This window comes from Notolepis coatsorum (genome assembly GCF_963971535.1).
Source record: "Notolepis coatsorum genome assembly, chromosome: 2".
Taxonomy (NCBI): Eukaryota; Metazoa; Chordata; class Actinopteri; order Aulopiformes; family Paralepididae; genus Notolepis; species Notolepis coatsorum.
The window spans coordinates 220,721,169-220,738,668 of record NC_140166.1 but is presented as its reverse complement, the minus strand read 5'-3'; the positions used below and the strand labels follow the sequence as shown (position 1 = coordinate 220,738,668).

Sequence of the window (17,500 nt, the reverse complement as noted above, 5' to 3'; positions counted from 1 at the left end):
ATAGAGGCATGTTGTGGGCGCAATCTGGGAGAGGATGCAGCCCGAGGGGCATAATCGCAACACAATCGTACTTCTATTCTATTCACATATATGCTTACTACATACATCTATTCTATTCACATATATGCTTACTACATACATCTATTCTATTCACATATATGCTTACCACTTGTATCTATTGCTATGTCCGCCTATCACAATCACGCGAACTGGCTAACGCCTGTCCCATCTCCCTGTCTCCCTGTGAGTGGCTGTCTCGTGGTGATGACCGGAGTGTTGGACGTCCCGTGATGATGACCGGGAGGATGCGACCCTCTCTGCGCCACCCCCCTGGCCATCAGCTCTATTTTCAATCTCTCAAAATGTTCAGTTGCTATGGCATGCACTTATTTGTGTTTCATTACACATATGTGTGCATGCTTACCAACTGTTCGCCTGTTTTATAGTAACACTACTATCACCGACATCTAAGAAGGGAGATCCCCCCTTGAACGGCCCTTCTAAGGTTTCTCTCCTCCACACTGCCTGTGGTGCATTTTTTCCTATTGCTAGGTTTTAGTGAGTTTGTCCTAACCTTCGCGTGGGGTCTGTCTGGGAGCGTTGCATTCATTTATTTTAGATTTCTTTTGGACTTCATGGTGTTTTTGCTTTGTTCTTGATTTATTGTGATGTTTCTTCTTGACTTGTTTAACCCTTTCACTGCGACAATACACAGAAGGTTAACCCTTTCACTGCCACACGACAGCCGGTTAAAGAAGACGTGTCCGGCCCATGGGGACACTAACGTGTGTTGTCGGGCCTTAAAGAAGACGTGTCTGGCCCATGGGGACACTAACGTGTGTTGTCGGGCCTTAAAGAAGACGTGTCCGGCCCATGGGGACACTAACGTGTGTTGTCGGGCCTTAAAGAAGACGTGTCCGGCCCATGGGGACACTAACGTGTGTTGTCGGGCCTTACAGATACATTTGATTTGATTTGATTTGATACCGGTGGGCCGAGGTGTCATGGAGAGGAGGAGCTTCAGGAAGGTCTCATCACTGATGACCCCCCCACCACACACACACACACACTTACACACACCCCCACCACACACACACACACACACACCCCCACAACACACACGCACCCACACTTACACACACCCCCACAACACACACACACCCACACCTACACACACCCCCACAACACACACACACCTACACTTACACACACCCCCACAACACACACACACCCACACCTACACACACTCCCACAACATACACACACACACACACACATACACACACACCTACACACACACACCCACACCCATAGACGCCTGCGCATAAGAGCACGCGATGCAGCTGCTCTATGACTATTGAACATGGGGGGGCAAACATCTGATTTTGCTCCCCCACTTTTTGATCATATGAAAAATATGATATACCCCCCCCCTCCCATATATAAATCGAACCATAACTACGTAATTTCAATCAAATTAATAATACGCAATGACACTTAATAGCAAGTTTTTAAGTTTCCAAAGATTGTGTGACCCCCCACTTTAATGGTTTGATCCAGTGCCCACGGGCCACGGTTCGTCGGCATGACGTATACGACATGTTGGGGGAGGCGGCTTTTTCGAAAGCCCTTGAAAAATTCAGGCTGGATATTGGATAACATTGTTGTGAGGATTATTCTTCGGCGTTTACATCAAAATGGAGCAAATCATCATGTAAGTCGAACACTGTGACTGTATACTAAATGCGCAAACAGATTGAAACTGAATATTTCTCGTATGGTGAGCCTCGGCGCTGCACCGAGTGAATCCAGAGATACAGGATGGTGCGCAGGCGCTGTGATCACCCAACGGCGGAAATAATGCCGCTTTGAGCAGTTTATAAAAAAATATTAAAAATATTTATTAGCAACGCCGAGCTTTCAAACCATCCCGTATCTCTGTGCGAACCCCTCGTGCAACTGTGAGCACCTTTGTAATGTCTCTGTGATACTTGTATAACGAACGGTTCGGCCAGAACCAGTCCTTCATGGTAAATCTAGGTTGGTTTCCCATTGAGGAGCAAGTGACTGTGGATTCACTCGGTGCAGCACAGTCACGAAAGGGGACCCTGATGTAAACAAGACAAACGTCTTTCTCTGGGCCCCGTTCCCCGTACCTGGATAACTGAGTTAGCCGGATAACTTTCGGTTAAGTCTGACTTAAGCCGGACTTTCCGGCTCCCCGTACCTGGATTGTCCAAATCACCATGACAACAGATCCAAAAGTTTGAGCCTGGTCGAAAGCAGGGTTTAAGTTCAAGTTAGCCGGATGAAGCACAGCCACGCCCCCGCAAAGAAAGTGACAGCGCGTTTCCTGAAATTATTCCCACAGTCTAGGATCTGCTTTATACCATTCTGAATTACGTTTTTGTGCTCCATTCTTCCAGAGGGGGCTTTTGAAATGTAAAATAGACCCAAAATGCTGATACTAAATTCACTTTGTCCTAAATAATGCACGTTATATATACCGTGGCGCTCGCTCTGTGCGATGTACACATTATGTGGTTATTCTAACAACGCGCAGCATTGCAAATGTGAATCCCGCAGGGATATTTTTAATGATTGAAACCTATCGCTCGTTTGGCTCTGATTCCTTTCATATTCTCCGCTGTGGATGTTTAATGGAGCGCCTGGATTGTGTTTCATTCAAGCATAAAATTGAAGTGTCTATGCGTGGATTGTGGATCTTGTCTCGTTCATTAATGTATAAACAATGAATTTATCCCATCTGGCACAGTGGCTCAGCGGTAGTGCTCAATCCTGGCAACCCAGTGACCGGTGTTCGAAACCCTGTGTTTCCAATATAATTTTTTGGAATATAATATTAATGATTATACGCCAAAGTAGCCTAGTTTCAAGTAAAAATATTATAAATCTACATGCATTGAGGATGTCATTCTTTATATAGCTCTCAACGTGCACCAAATTGAATTATTCCTACATCGCAAAAAGAAGGGGAAGACTAGGTTTCGAACCCCGGTCGTCTGCGTGAAAGTCAAAAGAAGAACCCGTTACACCACAGTGGAGATAAGTAAAAGATCGACTATACATCAATCAATGGGAAGAGAGCCGTATCGTTATTTTGTATAACAGTTTAACTAATTATTTTCGCTAGCAAGATCTCATTTGATTATTCAATCCAGCAGGCAAGTTTAAAGAAATATAATCTGATTGATTGAGGTAATGAGGGACTTAAAATTAGCCTATAGATAACGCATTTAACTTGTCGGCGAGGCGATTGAGCCGTACTGCAATATGTTACTAAAGTTTTAAATCAATTAATCAATCAATGCCGCTAGAGAATCAGGATCTCTGCTCTCGACACTTGCTGCCTTCTCGGCTGAGGCGGGCACGCGCACTTATCCTGGGTCTCAAGTCTGGCTTGAGTTAACGAGACTGAATCCACCTTCGAGGAACAGGAAAATCCCGGCTTCAAACATCGGGTTAACTGAATCTGGATAATGACATCTTGATCGACTTAGTTGAACCAGGTACGGGGAACGGGGCCCTGGTCTGCATCCCCTTAACAATTGTGTGTATTGAGCCGTACTGTATTGTACCCATTCTGCAATCTGTTAAATAAAGTTTTCATTCATTCAGCCGCCGCGCTCACTGGGGCTATTGATAGCGTCAATTAGTTGTTGTTGTTGTTGTTGGTGCTGCGGATGTGAACGGGGCTGGAGGGGCTTTGGGAGGATGGGAAAGTTATTATTATTATTATTATTATTATTATAATAGTAATTGGCTATCATACGTGCCTAGCTAGCGTTAGCGAAAAGAGCAGCTTTATTTTGGTCAAGATTGAAGGCTCTATATTGCAGGAAATTGCACATACAGGTGTTCATTAAATGTAAAAAAAATCTGCCGTGGAGGGGGTCGTGCCGGACCCCCTCCAAACCACCCCTTGCAAAAAAAAATATATATATAATAAAAAAATGTAAAAAAAGAAAAAAGAATAAAAAAAAAACTTGCACCCCCACTTTCAACTATAACTAGGCGGCCATGCCCACACCTACACACACACACACACACACACACACACCTACACACACACACACCCACAACACCCACACCTACAGCTACACACACTCCCACAACACACACACACACACACACACACACACACACACACACACACACACACACACACACACACACACACACACACACACACACACACACACACACACACACACACACACACACACACACACACACACACACACACACACACACACACACAGTTCACTCTATGGCCCCTGGGCTTTGCATATCATTTGACTACCATCCATCTGGAAGAGCAAGGTTTGAAACGCCTGAGTGGGATTCAAGTGGGTTTTGCATTAGTTCATGTTACATGGTTTAATATTATGTTACACGGTGTATGTTACATGGTTTAGTGTATGTTACATGGTGTATGTTACAGTACATGGTTTAATGTATGTTATGTTCCAATGTTCTGAGGGGAGACATGTCCATAGGGAACATAGAGATATCCGCACGCTGTATTCGCAGTACTATCACTGGTGGAGAAAGGTGTTTCGACGAGCTTCGCCGTCATCCATTCAAATCGCGAGACAGTAAGTGTCCCTCGAACGTACCTGGGACCAGATCGACTGCGTGCAAACCGAAGCCCCCCTTAACCAAATGAGCCATCTGGCCACACCTGCTTTCAACGGCCAGGTATACGTCTCTTTGAAAACAAAGCCTGCCCAGGTGTGTGTTTGCATAATATGGAAATCACTCAGCAGCACACATCTGCTCGAGCCTGACAACACCGCACATCTGTCAGCATAAAGAGGATTGAAAGAGCATACTGTTCTTTTTCCCCCCCCTTTCCCCACAGACATGCTCTTATTTACAGGGGTGTAAAGTGCTTGTATAATTGTACTTTGTTACAATACTTGACTACTGTTTTTTGGGATTTGTACTTTACTTGAGTATTATTAGGTTTGTATACTTGTACTTTTACTCAATTACATTTCAGAGAAAAAATATATACTTTTTACTCCTTACATTTAAAATGCAGACCTACAAAGTACAAATCTCGCAGGTCCAACCATTTTAATTAGTATATTTGTTTCTCTGGCCGAACTGACGTTAACGTTATTAATCCTGCGGCCGCGCTTTATTTAAAAACAGCCAATCAAATCCCCATCAACGGAAAATGAACCCGCCCATACCCATGCTGATTGGTCCTTGTGCAAGACTAGAAAGCGGGGATCTTTGATTAAACACCTGCTATCAGAAGAATAGACAGTCAGGAAAAAAGTTTTTACCATTTAAAAGTAGAAACGTTTTTGACTTTTACTCAAGTGTGTTTTTATCCAGATACTCTGACTTTTACTTGAGTACGATTTTGAGACGGTACCCATACTTTCACTTAAGTATAATTTCTGGGTACTTTTTACACCCCTGCTTATTTACAATATTTTTAATAAGGAGGGCCAGTACCCCGGGGCGCCATGGAGCCGGGGCATGCTCTCCCCCCAGAGTGCGGCCCGGGGAGAGTGCTTGAGTGTGGGGGAGTCAGAGCGAGTGGTGAGCATGGAGCTCAAGTGTCATATTCCCAACACTTAGTCTGATTTTGAATAAGGTGGTTGAAATAGAAAAGCCTATCTGGGCCACGTTGTTATTAGCGGTGGGGAAGTGATGGCAGAGATGATGAACAGCCTTCGGCTCATGTTCTCCATCTAGACCACGGTGCTTTCTGAGACTGTCTGTCTCCAGGGAGGGGGGGGGGGGGGGCGACTGTCCTCTTTCTTCCCAGCTGTCCCCCGAAGACAGGAGCACCTCGTTGTTCACGTTATTATTCCTGATGCTATAGCTAACATCCCGGTCAAGGTGTTAAGACGGAATAATGTGTTCATATCGTGGCAGATCTCACCCCCCCCCCCCCCCCCTCTCATGGTTATGTGAAGGATGGGAGATATTATTGCCACGGAAGGAGTAGAGACAATTAGGTAGATGATTAGTACTGATAGAACACACCTGTGCATCGTCAGTCCACCTACATCTCATGCACACACGCCCCAGACACACCCACACACTACAAAGCCACTAGGTTAGAGAGGAGTGAGTTGAGCGGAGGTGAGGTTGGAGTTGTTGTTATTGAGAGAGAGAGAGAGAGATTGTAGTATTCGGAGTTGTGAAGGTGAGAGGTAGTGAGAGGAGAGGTGAAGGTGAGAGGTAGTGAGAGGAGAGGTGAAGGTGAGAGGTAGTGAGAGGAGAGGTGAAGGTGAGAGGTAGTGAGAGGAGAGGTGAAGGTGAGAGGTAGTGAGAGGAGAGGTGAAGGTGAGAGGTAGTTGAGAGGAGAGGTGAAGGTGAGAGGTAGTGAGAGGAGAGGTGAAGGTGAGAGGTAGTGAGAGGAGAGGTGAAGGTGAGAGGTAGTGAGAGGAGAGGTGAAGGTGAGAGGTAGTGAGAGGAGAGGTGGAGGTGAGAGGTAGTGAGAGGAGAGGTGAAGGTGAGAGGTAGTGAGAGGAGAGGTGAAGGTGAGAGGTAGTGAGAGGAGAGGTGAAGGTGAGAGGTAGTGAGAGGAGAGGTGAAGGTGAGAGGTAGTGAGAGGAGAGGTGAAGGTGAGAGGTAGTTGAGAGGAGAGGTGAAGGTGAGAGGTAGTGAGAGGAGAGGTGAAGGTGAGAGGTAGTGAGAGGAGAGGTGAAGGTGAGAGGTAGTGAGAGGAGAGGTGAAGGTGAGAGGTAGTGAGAGGAGAGGTGGAGGTGAGAGGTAGTGAGAGGAGAGGTGAAGGTGAGAGGTAGTGAGAGGAGAGGTGAAGGTGAGAGGTAGTGAGAGGAGAGGTGAAGGTGAGAGGTAGTGAGAGGAGAGGTGAAGGTGAGAGGTAGTGAGAGGAGAGGTGAAGGTGAGAGGTAGTGAGAGGAGAGGTGAAGGTGAGAGGTAGTGAGAGGAGAGGTGAAGGTGAGAGGTAGTGAGAGGAGAGGTGAAGGTGAGAGGTAGTGAGAGGAGAGGTGAAGGTGAGAGGTAGTGAGAGGAGAGGTGAAGGTGAGAGGTAGTGAGAGGAGAGGTGAAGGTGAGAGGTAGTGAGAGGAGAGGTGAAGGTGAGAGGTAGTGAGAGGAGAGGTGAAGGCGAGAAGGTGTTCTTTGTGTACTGGACCCTGGACTGGCTGAGAAACCCCCCTTGTGTTCTGACCCTGGACCGGACGACTACCATGAGTATTGGACGATCCCTTTTTCTGCCTGTCTTGTGTTTTTGACCCTCGGGCTGTTTACGACCATTCTTTTGCCTTTCCAACTGGATTCTGCCTTTAATTCAATAAATACTCGTATTGATTGATATTGCTCTTGTGTGGACATTCGAGAAAAAAAAAAATATATATATGTCTAACCCTAACTAACCTTACTGTCATGCACTTGTCCTAATATACTAACCTAGCACTCAACACTTTGATGAACATTGTTACTCAGCTGATAGAGTTGTGCCCTTCCTTCCTGATGACTTGTCGTACAGAACTTGTAAGTCGCTTTGGATAAAAAGCGTTTCAGCTAAATGACTAAATGTAAATGTAAATGGTATTATCTTCCTTTCTGACGGTATAACACCGGTGTTACCGGCCCGGCCCGTTACCTGCACGGTGGGGGAGGAGCGGTGCTTGCGGGTGGTGGTGGTGGACATGGTGGTGGTGGTCTCGATGAAGGTGGTGGACATCTCCGGGGGCCCGGCAGTGGTCCTGGCGGAGCCGCCCGGCACGTCGCCCACCAGCCGCACGCTGCCGTTCACCTTGACGTTGCCGCTGCCCTCGGCGGCCATGTTGAGCACCTTGAGCCCGTTGTAGTACAGGCCGGACAGCTGGCCCTGAAATGGCCGACTGCGGTCGCTGCCGCCGATGGTGATGGTCGCCTGGGTGTTGAATATCGTTAGCTGGCGGCCTGGGTGGGTGGGGGGGGGGGGGGGAGGAGAGATCCAGATGTAAGTCATTCACTGCAAGGTAAAAGTCATCATTTAGCCGACCCTCTTCTTTTTATTACCTTCGATTAAAATGGCTCATTTCCAAGATTTTAAACAACTTGCCATAAAGCGGCAGAGGTCCTTTCTTTAATCTTCCCCCACTAGCTTATTGATAGTTGCATGATATAGTTTGGGTAGGGACATTTTAACCTCACAAAACCTCGATAAATCTATTTTTATGTAGCTGAATAAAACCCGCCCTCGGGGTAAAGTGCATCCCTGGAACTGTTTGAAGCTAGAAAGATACTGCGTCACAATCATTTAGTTTACAATATTTACTATAAATACATAATATAAATTCTACCCTTCATTAAACTTGAGCCTAGAACAATACAAATAAGTAAGTAACTATGGCTCATGATTCGTTCACACTGCCTCAAATATATGTTTTGATTCGTGGTTACTTAGGGTGGAATGATTCTGATGATTGTTCTAGAATAATTATATCCATATACAATATTACACAGGGCAGCTTTAAACAAACAAACAAAAAGTGTTGAGTTCACGCTGGCCACGAGGTCATGTTCTCTGAGGTCATGGATGTCGACCTCACTTTCTCTGAGGTCACGACGTCATGAGGGGTCAAGGCGATGGCAGTTGGGACCAGCCGTAAAAACAAAGGGCACAGTATCGCAGGGTTAACCCTCAGATAGAGCGGGGTCAACGCTTCCGGCTACGGGGGTTGATGTCTTCTCGGATGGGAATATGAGTAGAAAGGTCATTGTGTTGTGAGGCTTTAATTATGGGATGGCAAGAGTTGAAGCCAGAAGGACAGATTGAGGGAAAGGTCACAGGTTTGAAACCCACCTCTTCACACAGGCTCCTTGGGACCTGCTGCAGCTAAAAGAACCCACTCTGAAAGGCTACAGAGAGAACCTTGGAATGCACTGTAGCCGACACTAATGCTGTCATGTAGGCCTTACCAAGAAACAATCTACATTGCGTCGGGTTCTGGGTTCTTAAATTCTGGTTCGGGAGTCAAAATCGGCCACAGGACTTCTTCAAGTGGGTCCCAAACATGGGACAATGTGTAAATAATATGCTGGGGTTATGCTTCAATGAGCCTGGGTCCCTGACCTGAAAGCTTTAATAGACTATACTTTATGTAATTCTTGCAAGAACATTATTTATTAATGTATTACTATTTTGGCATATACTTGGACCGTCTCACTGTCTATCTAAATGGGATCTGAAATGAGAAGCATTGGTAAGCAGGTTAGTGGCACTGAGAGTCTAAGTACAGCAGCTCATTAGCTGTCTCTCTACACAGTACTATAAAATGTCGGACGCCACGTGACTAAGTTCGCAATGATATGTGCGATTATATCTGTCCGTAAAAACCATCGTATTATAACAGCTTATCAAGTTTATTATTTGAGTAAATGTAATAACTTCATGCGTACATTCCCTCATGTTCATGCTGATGACGTCCCATGGTGTCAAAGAGAAATGTATAGCATAGTATACAGTAAATGTATAGCATAGTACATATTGTTACGTTCCACTCGGTCCTGCCTCACAGCCCCCACCTTTTCATGTACATATACCCCCACCTGCTGGACAATTCTCGTCATTGCCCCTTGAACTCTGTGTACATTTATGTCTGCTCAAACTGTCCGTGTTTCTGAGTGTTCTCCCCCATCTTGCTTGCCACAGAGTTCAAGGGGCAATGACGAGAATTGTCCAGCAGGTGGGGGTATAAGTACATGGAAAGGTGGGGGCTGTGAGGCAGGAGCGGGTGGAACGTAACAGTATATACCGTAAATCCTCAAATATAGGACGTGTTTTGTATTTACCTCGGCTGCAAAGAGCACCAGGCCTTTATTAGAGAGAGGCTTATATAAGAGGCAGGCCTTCATTTCACAAACTGGCCAATTGTAATTGTGATTGATTGATTTTATTTAGACATAAATATACAGATCACATGAGTATTTGCTTTGTCAGGGTGAAACTGTGGTGGATTAACGTAATTCACACACTGAAGTTGGAACTGTCTATAGGTTGCAGGGTCCGGGGACGATTTAGCGTGTGGTACCTACCTTCTCGACTTCCTCAGTCGAATCGAGTTGATGATAACATGCAGTGGCTTTAGCTGACGCTATCATAGCCATCATGATCTGTGGTGCCGACTGGACAACGCCAGCCCCGCCTGCCAACGTTAAGGTTTGCAAAACAAAGCCGGCGTTGTCCAGCCGACACCACAGATCTAGATGTGACAACGTTAGCTAACGCTAAAGCTAACGCCAGCGAGAGGGAAACGTTAATGGATTTAGTGTAGCGGGAGGCAGCACTTAATTTGCAATGGCAAGAGTTTATCTCATTCTATATCACGGCACGAAAAATTTAAAAATAACTTTTTTTTGCGACCTTATATTGGAAGCCGGCCTGTATTTGTCTCCATGTATCAAACCCCCGGCTTATATAAGAGGCCCGTCCTTTATTCGAGTACCCTCCACTATTAGAGGATTTACGGTAGTAAATGTATAGCAGAGTATGTAGTAAAAATATATCATCAGCATTCAAAGTAATTTCATGAAGATCACATTCTTAACGTGGCAGGCTGCCTTATTAAAAGGCGGGCAAGATGCAAAGCAGTTGTTCCTCGTTGATCCCTGTTCAAGTTCCACACAGAATGAGTAGTGAGTGAGAATATAAACAGTGTGTTCAAAGGCCAACATGACTTGGAGCAAGCAGGCAGAGTGAGAGGAAGACATGCCAACACGAGGTTTAGGTTGGGGGTTAGAAGACATGCCAACACGAGGTTTAGGTTGGGGGTTAAACTTTACCTTTCTCCTGGAGCCACTCCTCTACAGGCCGGGTGTATTTGAAAGGGATTTTCTTATTGGCCATTTGATAGCGTTCTATGTCGCTGTTCCCTTTAAAAAGGTTTAAGAAAACATTTATGAAAAACATTTAGTAAAAACATTTATATACATCAGCAACACGAGAAGGAAGAGCTTTAGTCAGTTTCATGCAAACATTATTAAAGTTAGATTTTAAACCATATTTAGGTGCAGATTAGATAGATTTTTTTTATTAGTTTAGTTATTATTATTGTTATTTGGGTCTTGTTGTCAGGGTGGCAGTGGTGTGGAACAGAGGGTCAGAGAGAGCAAGTGACTGAGTCACCCGTTAACCATGAACAGCTGAGAGTCATCTGGAATCTCTCAGAATTCTGTCTTGTAATTCTGAAACTCTGAGCTTTCAGTGAGCAGTAGCCATTGTGGATCCTCAGTGAGCAGTGGCCATTGTGGATCCTCAGTGAGCAGTAGCCATTGTGGATCCTCAGTGAGCAGTAGCCATTGTGGATCCTCAGTGAGCAGTAGCCATTGTGGATCCTCAGTGAGCAGTAGCCATTGTGGATCCTCAGTGACCAGTAGCCATTGTGGATCCTCAGTGAGCAGTAGCCATTGTGGATCCTCAGTGAGCAGTAGCCATTGTGGATCCCCAGTGAGCAGTAGCCATTGTGGATCCTCAGTGACTCTGCTGAACCCCCCCCCCCCTTCTCTAGAAACCATTTCAGGGCAAATAAAGATGTCATTTTTGAGGGACGGTGCATCAGGAGACACAGCTGCCATCACTGTTATGGTGCTTTTCCACTGCATGGTGCCTACTTGACTCGACTCGACTCGACTCGACTCGACTCGACTCTACTCTACTCTGCCTTTTCGGGTTTCCATTGCCAAAATTTGCCAATCGATTTTTTTGTACCTGCTTTGTCGAGCGTTATTTTTTTTCATTCATTTCTGGCAAGACGCTCTCTGATTGGCCGACGCCTGTTTCTACACTGGTTAAGCTTAGGCGACTCTTTCGAAGTTGGTTAAGGTTAGAGTTTGTCTTAGAGCAGGGGGCGATAGAACGCCAGGTAGTTTGCAGGCTGTTCGACGTGGAAATGGGCAAAGACACAGCTCGTCACGCGATTGGGCAAACGCGTCAGTGGCCAATCAGAGAGCGCCAGTTAGTGGCCAATCAGAGAGCGTCTGCCAGAAATGTGGCTACTAAAAAAAATTACGCGTGCCAAGCGGGTAGAATAGGTACCAAAAAGTGACGTGAAACACTGCCCAGACCACTGATTGGTCAGAAGAGAAAATCATCACTACGTCGTTATTGCGCTCTCATCTTTAAAATGAAACAAAACCAACAGCAACACAATTTACCACCAAGAAACAAAGAGTTTAGCAGCAGATTGGAACAAACTGCCTAGTTCACTCAGATCTCTCACTTCTTACCGGTTATTCAAGATATCTTTGTTCACTCATCTACAGACCACTTGCACCTGTTATTGATTTACTGTGTGAGGGGGTTTACATGTTGTTTACAGATCAAATTATAATTTTGTATGTGTTTTATATAAGGGAACATATATATATAGGTGATCCTCTTGGGAGGAATCAGTGTGGATTGTGGGGGTGAGCTTGGGAGAGCGTCTGTCAGTGTATAAGTGTATTTGTTGTCCTGTGTTTTGTTTTGTTATGTATTGTATTGTATTGTATTGTATTGTATTGTATGTTTTGTATCCTATGTTCAGGACCCCCTCGAAAAACGAGATGGCATATCTCAAGGGGTTTATCCTTCTAATACATTTCAAAATTTAGTCTCACAAAAACATCGCTCATTTTGTTAGCTTATGGGACTGGGATTTCCCATTATAACCGTTAGCATTGCGGCTAGCGTACATTAGCTAATAAGGCACTGGGTTTCATAGCTTCATAGCTAGCTTCGATATATGTGTACGCTCTCGCTATGACACCCAGCTACCCTGACGGGGGGTTCTATCCGTAGTGGAAAGGCAGCTTGTTCTCTCTCTGAGAGCCAGCGAGTATCTTTCTGTTGGCAGCTTGACATGGTTCTTTGTGTGTATTTTCTCCACGTTGTCTTTGCTGGAGTCCATCCATCACCGTCCCTGGGAGCGGCTTCCCTGTCAGCGCTGGGTTCTTTATGCGTCACGTTTCACGTTGTCGTGCTGCTGTCAGATCCTGCATCAAACTGCCCCCCCCCCCACCTGCCCCCCCCCACACCTGCCCCCCCCAACCTACCCCCCCACACCTGCCCCCCACCCCCACACCTGCCCCCCCCCCCACACACCTGCCAAGGACCGTGTATCAACGTAATCCAAAAAAAACATTGCAAAAAATGATGTAACACAGCGTTACTTAGATTAATAGTAACTGTAATATAATATAATATAATAATAATATATAACTGTAATATAATTACTAATTATGGTATTCATAATCAGGGATGAGCTGATTCACGGGAATCCACGTGGCGTGAAAGCAGAGAGTAATTTAGAAGCTTTAAAAGTCAGATTATGAGGAGAGAATAAAACAGGATGGACGGAACATTTTGTCGCGCTGGTCTCAAAATGCAGATGCTGTCCAGTGAAGCTACACTGTGGATCAATAAGGAGCAGTGGAGCTACACTGTGGATCAATAAGGATGTGAAGCTACACTGTGGATCAATAAGGAAGTGAAACTACACTGTGGATCAATAAGGAAGTGGAGCTACACTGTGGATCAATAAGGAAGTGAAGCTACACTGTGGATCAATAAGGAAGTGAAGCTACACTGTGGATCAATAAGGAAGTGAAGCTACACTGTGGATCAATAAGGAAGTGAAGCTACACTGTGGATCAATAAGGAAGTGAAGCTACACTGTGGATCAATAAGGAAGTGAAGCTACACTGTGGATCAATAAGGAAGTGAAGCTACACTGTGGATCAATAAGGAAGTGAAGCTACACTGTGGATCAATAAGGAAGTGAAGCTACACTGTGGATCAATAAGGAAGTGAAGCTACACTGTGGATCAATAAGGAAGTGAAGCTACACTGTGGATCAATAAGGAGCAGTGGAGCTACACTGTGGATCAATAAGGAGCAGTGAAGCTACACTGTGGATCAATAAGGAAGTGAAGCTACACTGTGGATCAATAATGTCCAGTGGAGCTACACTGTGGATCAATAAGGATCAGTGAAGCTACACTGTGGATCAATAATGTCCAGTGAAGCTACACTGTGGATCAATAATGTCCAGTGGAGCTACACTGTGGATCAATAATGTCCAGTGGAGCTACACTGTGGATCAATAATGTCCAGTGAAGCTACACTGTGGATCAATAATGTCCAGTGGAGCTACACTGTGGATCAATAAGGATCAGTGAAGCTACACTGTGGATCAATAATGTCCAGTGAAGCTACACTGTGGATCAATAATGTCCAGTGGAGCTACACTGTGGATCAATAATGTCCAGTGGAGCTACACTGTGGATCAATAATGTCCAGTGGAGCTACACTGTGGATCAATAATGTCCAGTGGAGCTACACTGTGGATCAATAATGTCCAGTGGAGCTACACTGTCGATCAATAAGGATCAGTGAAGCTACACTGTGGATCAATAAGGATCAGTGAAGCTACACTGTGGATCAATAAGGATCAGTGAAGCTACACTGTGGATCAATAAGGATCAGTGAAGCTACACTGTGGATCAATAAGGAAGTGAAGCTACACTGTGGATCAATAAGGAAGTGAAGCTACACTGTGTGGATCAATAAGGAAGTGAAGCTACACTGTGTGGATCAATAAGGAAGTGAAGCTACACTGTGGATCAATAAGGAAGTGAAGCTACACTGTGGATCAATAAGGAAGTGAAGCTACACTGTGTGGATCAATAAGGAAGTGAAGCTACACTGTGGATCAATAAGGATGTGAAGCTACACTGTGGATCAATAAGGAAGTGAAGCTACACTGTGGATCAATAAGGAAGTGAAGCTACACTGTGGATCAATAAGGAAGTGAAGCTACACTGTGGATCAATAAGGAAGTGGAGCTACACTGTGGATCAATAAGGAGCAGTGACGCTACACTGTGGATCAATAAGGAAGTGGAGCTACACTGTGGATCAATAAGGAAGTGAAGCTACACTGTGTGGATCAATAAGGAAGTGAAGCTACACTGTGGATCAATAAGGATGTGAAGCTACACTGTGGATCAATAAGGAAGTGAAGCTACACTGTGGATCAATAAGGAAGTGGAGCTACACTGTGGATCAATAAGGAGCAGTGAAGCTACACTGTGGATCAATAAGGAAGTGAAGCTACACTGTGGATCAATAAGCACACCGTCCACATGAGGTCACTGTCCACACCGCCGCTGGCTTTAAAAAAATATGTTTTTAGGAAATCTGTCACTGCTGGCGGATAAAAACCTCATATCTCCAAAAAGGGTCGACTCATCAGGTGTGATAGTAAAGGGTTAACCTTCTGTCGTGTGGCAGTGAAAGGGTGTTCTGGTCCTCAGTGACACCTGACACCTGCTCACCGATTAGACCCCACACCATATCACCAGGGCCAGACCTAACACATTTGGTGCCCTAGGCAAGCTTCACCCCCCCCCCCCCCCCCCCCCCCGCCCAATAAATGTCATCTTAGATCATTTTTTTAAATGTCAAAATACTGGTTGCAGATATAGAAGGGGGCGCAAACATTTCTGCCCAGCAAAAAATATTAAATATTAATAATATATATATATATTTATATATATATATATATATATATATATATATATATATATATATATATAATCATTTTTGTTGAATGCAGTTTTTGGCGCCCCCCCCCCCCCCCCCACCCCCTCTGGATAGTGCTCTAGGCAACCGCCTATGTCACCTATAGGAAGCTCCGCCCCTGCATATCACTTTATGTTCAAGTAACAACCAAATCCCCCCCCCCCCCCCCAAATGAGGAGATACAAGGTTTTCACCCGACAGCAGTGATATACTCCATGTTCTATTCTCATTGTATTATTATTATTATTATTATTATTATTATTATTATTATTATTATTATTATTATTATTATTATTATTATTATTATTATTATTATTATTATTATTATTATTATTATTATTATTATTATTTTTTTTTTTTTTTTTTTTTTTTTTTTTTTTTTTCATTTTCTCCCACAGGCTATGAATATTAGCACATTCAAGAAGGTGGTCCTGATTCCCGTGACGTAAACACGGCGTCAGGTCGTACCTGACTCCACCTTGCCCTTGACCTTGACCTTGACCTGGAGGTCGTACCTGTGGGGAAGTGCTCGTTCACGGCCCAGTTGTCCACCTGCAGCGTGGCGTTGCCCCCGTTCCGCGTGAAGCGCACCACGTGGTACTTGCCGTCGTTCACCGGGGTGCTGGCCTCGCGCACGCTGATGTCCACCGTGCCGATGTTGAAGGTCACGCCGACCTTCCCTTGTTGCTGCAACGAGGAGACAGAAGCAAGACGGAGTCAGGGTGCGGCGAATAGAATGTAATAACTCAACATCGATGAGTATGTCGCCACCCAGTGGCGGAGTGGGGTAGTGCACAGGGAGATTTCACCACCCACAGAAAATGATAATCTGCTGCCATCTAGTGGCGTAGTTTGGTGATGCAGGGGGATATTATAGAATCGAATAGAATAGAATAGAATATAGTTATATAGTTTACCGCGTAACTGTTTCATTCATCTACTCACAAATACACAATATCATAATTAGGGATGTCCAATATTATCGGCCTTACCGATATTGGCATTAAAATGTAATATCGAAAAGTATCGGTATCGGTTTTCTAAAATTATAATTCTTTTTTATAAATTTATTTAACCTTATTTACCCAGGCAGGCAAGTAAGAACAAATTCTTATTTTATTTATTGTCAAAACTAAAGTATGCATAATGTTGTGTTAATTCCATGACAAGAGATATGTAATGTTAATTACCTGAAATTATTCCGTTTTTTTGGGGGGGAAACCCCGCATCGGTATCGGTTGATATCAGTATCGGATACACTACTCACAAATACACAATACCATTCATAATATATTTATATCAAAATATTATACCACCTAACCATTACGTTTCATTCATCTACTCATCACACAAATAATAATAATAATAATAATAATAATAATAATAATAATAATAATAATAATAATAATAATAATAATAATAATAATAATAATAATAATAATAATAATAATAATAATAATAATAATAAATGTATTATGTAATATTATTTTCAAGGACTTAAAGTCGCTGACAATAGGCAAAAAACAATATGAATACACAGGAACATAGAGCCACAGTAACAGACAACAAATACAGGAGCCAGTAGGGGGAGACAGTCGGGAAGTAAGTAAGGAAAACCGAGGGGGGGGGGGGGGGGGGGAGAAGGTAGGGAGGGGGAAAAGGGGGTGCTAGGTTGGAAGAGGGTGGTTATGGGTAGGTGTTATGTGTTTTGTGCCCTGATCAGGAGCTCCTAGTGTGATGTGTCGTGTCTAGCTGTAGTTCCCTGTCGTGGTTTTGTAGTCCTGTGAGAAAGCCTGTGAGAAAGCCCGATCGCGTGAATACTTTCGACAACAAATGTTTGTTTCCGCGTGCGAGTTTTGCGCTCTGATTGGCCAGGTCATGTGACATGTGCGCCAATCGTGGGACAGCAATGTAGTGTGACAGACGGTGTAGTGTG

General features: G+C 44.4%; 1 protein-coding gene across 1 annotated transcript in view; it reads right to left on the bottom strand.

Moving 5' to 3' along the window:
• nrxn3a (neurexin 3a) overlaps positions 1–17,500 on the bottom strand; it is a gene marked incomplete at both ends in the record, with an annotated part of 41,258 nt that overhangs the window by 14,276 nt on the left and 9,482 nt on the right. The window contains 3 exons of the mRNA XM_084308548.1: positions 7,603–7,920; positions 10,786–10,875; positions 16,080–16,251. Coding sequence (XP_084164674.1) covers positions 7,603–7,920; positions 10,786–10,875; positions 16,080–16,251 — 580 coding nt within the window. The remainder of the gene's footprint in view (positions 1–7,602; positions 7,921–10,785; positions 10,876–16,079; positions 16,252–17,500) is intronic.